Source organism: Cyprinodon variegatus, unplaced genomic scaffold (assembly GCF_000732505.1).
Source record: "Cyprinodon variegatus isolate N-32 unplaced genomic scaffold, C_variegatus-1.0 Scaffold646, whole genome shotgun sequence".
NCBI classification, from domain to species: domain Eukaryota; kingdom Metazoa; phylum Chordata; class Actinopteri; order Cyprinodontiformes; family Cyprinodontidae; genus Cyprinodon; species Cyprinodon variegatus.
The window spans coordinates 109,101-112,039 of record NW_015151099.1 but is presented as its reverse complement, the minus strand read 5'-3'; the positions used below and the strand labels follow the sequence as shown (position 1 = coordinate 112,039).

At 44.2% G+C, this 2,939-nt stretch overlaps 1 protein-coding gene across 4 annotated transcripts in view; it reads left to right on the top strand.

The window, feature by feature from the left end:
• Positions 1-2,939, top strand: part of bcar1 (breast cancer anti-estrogen resistance 1) — an 88,304-nt gene extending 85,365 nt beyond the window's left edge. For all 4 annotated transcript variants that reach the window (XM_015393531.1, XM_015393529.1, XM_015393530.1 and 1 more), the window contains 2 exons: positions 679-768; positions 1,658-2,939. In XM_015393531.1, coding sequence (XP_015249017.1) covers positions 679-768; positions 1,658-2,203 — 636 coding nt within the window. In that variant the 3' untranslated portion in view covers positions 2,204-2,939. The remainder of the gene's footprint in view (positions 1-678; positions 769-1,657) is intronic.

Below are 2,939 nucleotides of genomic sequence, written 5' to 3'. Positions count from 1 at the left end.
TTTCTCTATCTGTAGAATGGGTCTATTTTATGTGTCGTCTTCGCAATTCAGAGGGCCCCCTGCCTGTCTTCGCCTAGGGCCCCAAATTTCCTAAATCCACCCCTGCCTTATGGTATATGGTGCGTAATCTAAGATTGTCTGATGTCGGACAATCTGTTAAATGGAGAAAATGTAATAGCATCAAATTGTCTCTGAAAAGTCGTAAAACATTTTTTAAAGAAGTGTTTTAGTATTCTTTAGTGATTTAAGGGTAGAAATGAGAACTTTTATTATCATAATTGCATTATTTAGGGCAACCTGGATGAATATCTTCTTGCAGATGAGCTGATGGTACGGATCAGGTAGTGAGAATATGGACTAACCTAAAGTTTTTACCATGTAAGGAAAGTCCTGCTTTAACCTCCAGGTGGCGACATTTCTCCCTTTAACCAACATTCATGAGACAGAAAAGAAGTTTCTGACCTTTAAATAATAAGAGACTCAAAAATAGATTATTTTCTCTTATTTTTGGAAAGTAGATAAATCAGTTCATAGACTTTTCTGGCTTTCAATTATTTCCAGGCAAGGTGTATTTAATTCAGTTTAGACTTTTTAAAGATGAGGGTATTTACAGTAACTGGGGGTCATCCAGTCACGATGGAAGTGCTGTTATGTAACGACTTTGTTTTGATCTGAAAGGGGAAGGAGGAGTTTGAGAAGAACCAAAGGCAGCTTCTGGAGAAAGGAAACCTTATCAGACACAACAAGACGCAGCTGGAGCAGCAGCAGGTATGTCTACAGGTTCAGACCGGTCCCTGGAAGAACAGCACCTTCCCACACCGCCGCCGTCTCCATTACACCTAGACTCTTTAACATCTTTATCGGAAGTTATAACAAAAAAATATATATGTTTTTATTTAACTGGGATTAAACATAAAGTGTTGAGCTGATGTTAGTTTGGAGGTAAAAGGCTTTAAAGGCTTGTTTTACAAAAATAGTCTCTGGTTTTCTCTGAGCTTCATGGGATCAACGTTTAGGCTGCGTTCACAACACAAGTGTTGTAAAGAAACGCTCAAACACAGAAATCTGGATGAAACTGTGGTCCAGTTTCTTTGCTGCTCGACGCTCCGGATGTTTATCTGCTCCGTTCTGTAGCTTCCAGGCAAAGAGCAGCTTGGCTTTATTTACTTTATGAGCTGGAAAAATAGTTTGAACACATTTTTAAGGGAGAAATTCCACCCCCAAACATCCTCTGTTCATCAGGATTATGATCCCAATAAAATATATCAGATCTAAACATGAATTGACATTTACCGAAGACTCGCCGTAGCAACAGCCAGACTCTGTTTGCTGACTGGCGCCATCCAAAGGCCTTTGGCTGCTTTTTATTTTATTTAGGGGTGTCAGAGTAAAGGTTGGCTATGCTTCAGATTTGATTAATAATAATTATAACAATGTTATTATAAAAATATCTGAAAACTGTTCAGGGGTGTGAATACGTTTGTATATAATTTTATTCCATTTAATGGATTCATTTCATTCTGATTATTTTATTTTTAGGTTTTTAAATCTCATTTAGATTAAATTTGAGGAAAATAGCAGAAAGAAGCGGATCTCTGAAGCCCAGCCGTTGTTTCCGTGACGACAGCTGACTGTGATGCTCCTTTCCTCTCTTTAGATCAAACAGTTTGAGCGGCTGGAGCAGGAAGTCAGCCGGCCAATAAACAACGACATCACGGGCTGGGTCCCTTCTCCGCATCACCCTCTGGCCAATCAGCTGTCCAAGAACGGCCCCGGCGAGCGTTCGTCCTCCAAGCTCTGTCACGGTGACCGCCAACTGCTCCTCTTCTACCAGGAGCAGTGTGAACAAAACATCACCACCGTCACCAACGCCATCGATGCCTTCTTCACCGCCGTCAACTCCAACCAGCCGCCAAAGATCTTCGTGGCCCACGGTAAATTCGTCATCCTCAGCGCGCACAAGCTGGTCTTCATCGGCGACACGTTATCACGGCAGGCCAAGTCTCCGGAGGTCCGGGCCCGGGTGGCGCAGAGCAGCAACACGCTGTGTGAGAAACTCAAGGACATCGTCATCAGCACGAAGACGGCGGCGCTGCAGTACCCGTCTCCCGGAGCCGCCAGAGAGATGACGGAGAGGGTGAAGGAGCTGGCCGGGTGCACTCAGCAGTTCAGGATGGTGCTGGGACAGCTGCTGCTGATGTAGGAACCCGAACGGTGGCGTCCCGCTCAGCGGCGGGACCCGTGCACACGCCAGCAGCACGCAGGACCATCCGAGGCGCAGCTCTGATGCCTGCAGGAATCCTTGTTCTCCGGAGTCCAGCTGTCGCCCAGCTTCTCCATCCTCTCTGTTCACTGGGATCATTCCTCTCCGCCGCTCCTCACTTTAGGCGGCACCGAGGAACGTTTGGCGGGCTGTAAAATAATCCCTGTAAATATTCAACTTCCCTGATTAATGAGATGAAGAGAAGAAAAGAAGCATCTAAGAATAAAACTGATATGAAATCTTCCTGGTAGTTAAAGACGTATCAATCATGGTTATTAATAAACTGTATAATTATTGCTCTGATTCTTCTATCATTCTCGGTATGGATGTATAAATTCCAGATGTTATGTAAAGCTCTTTGTTGTAGTGAGTGCCTCCATCCTGTTTCCCCACATCATCTAATGATCTGAGGTTGCCCCGGCAACTCCCGTTGAAAGCTAAGCTAGCTCTCCCACCTGCACTGCAACAAAACAAAAGCATTTGCCCTTAATTTCTGCAGGAAGCTAAGATGAAGAGCCAATGGAAGGAGGATTACGATGAAAGAGTATTAGAGCCAGGCTAGAGATTTTATTTTTCTTCTATTTTATGAGAATAAAGTCATCCTACAACAACCTGTTTCAGAAAGAAAGCTTGGAGCTCCGCCCAACAGATGATGGCCGACCAGCTCCACCAATCA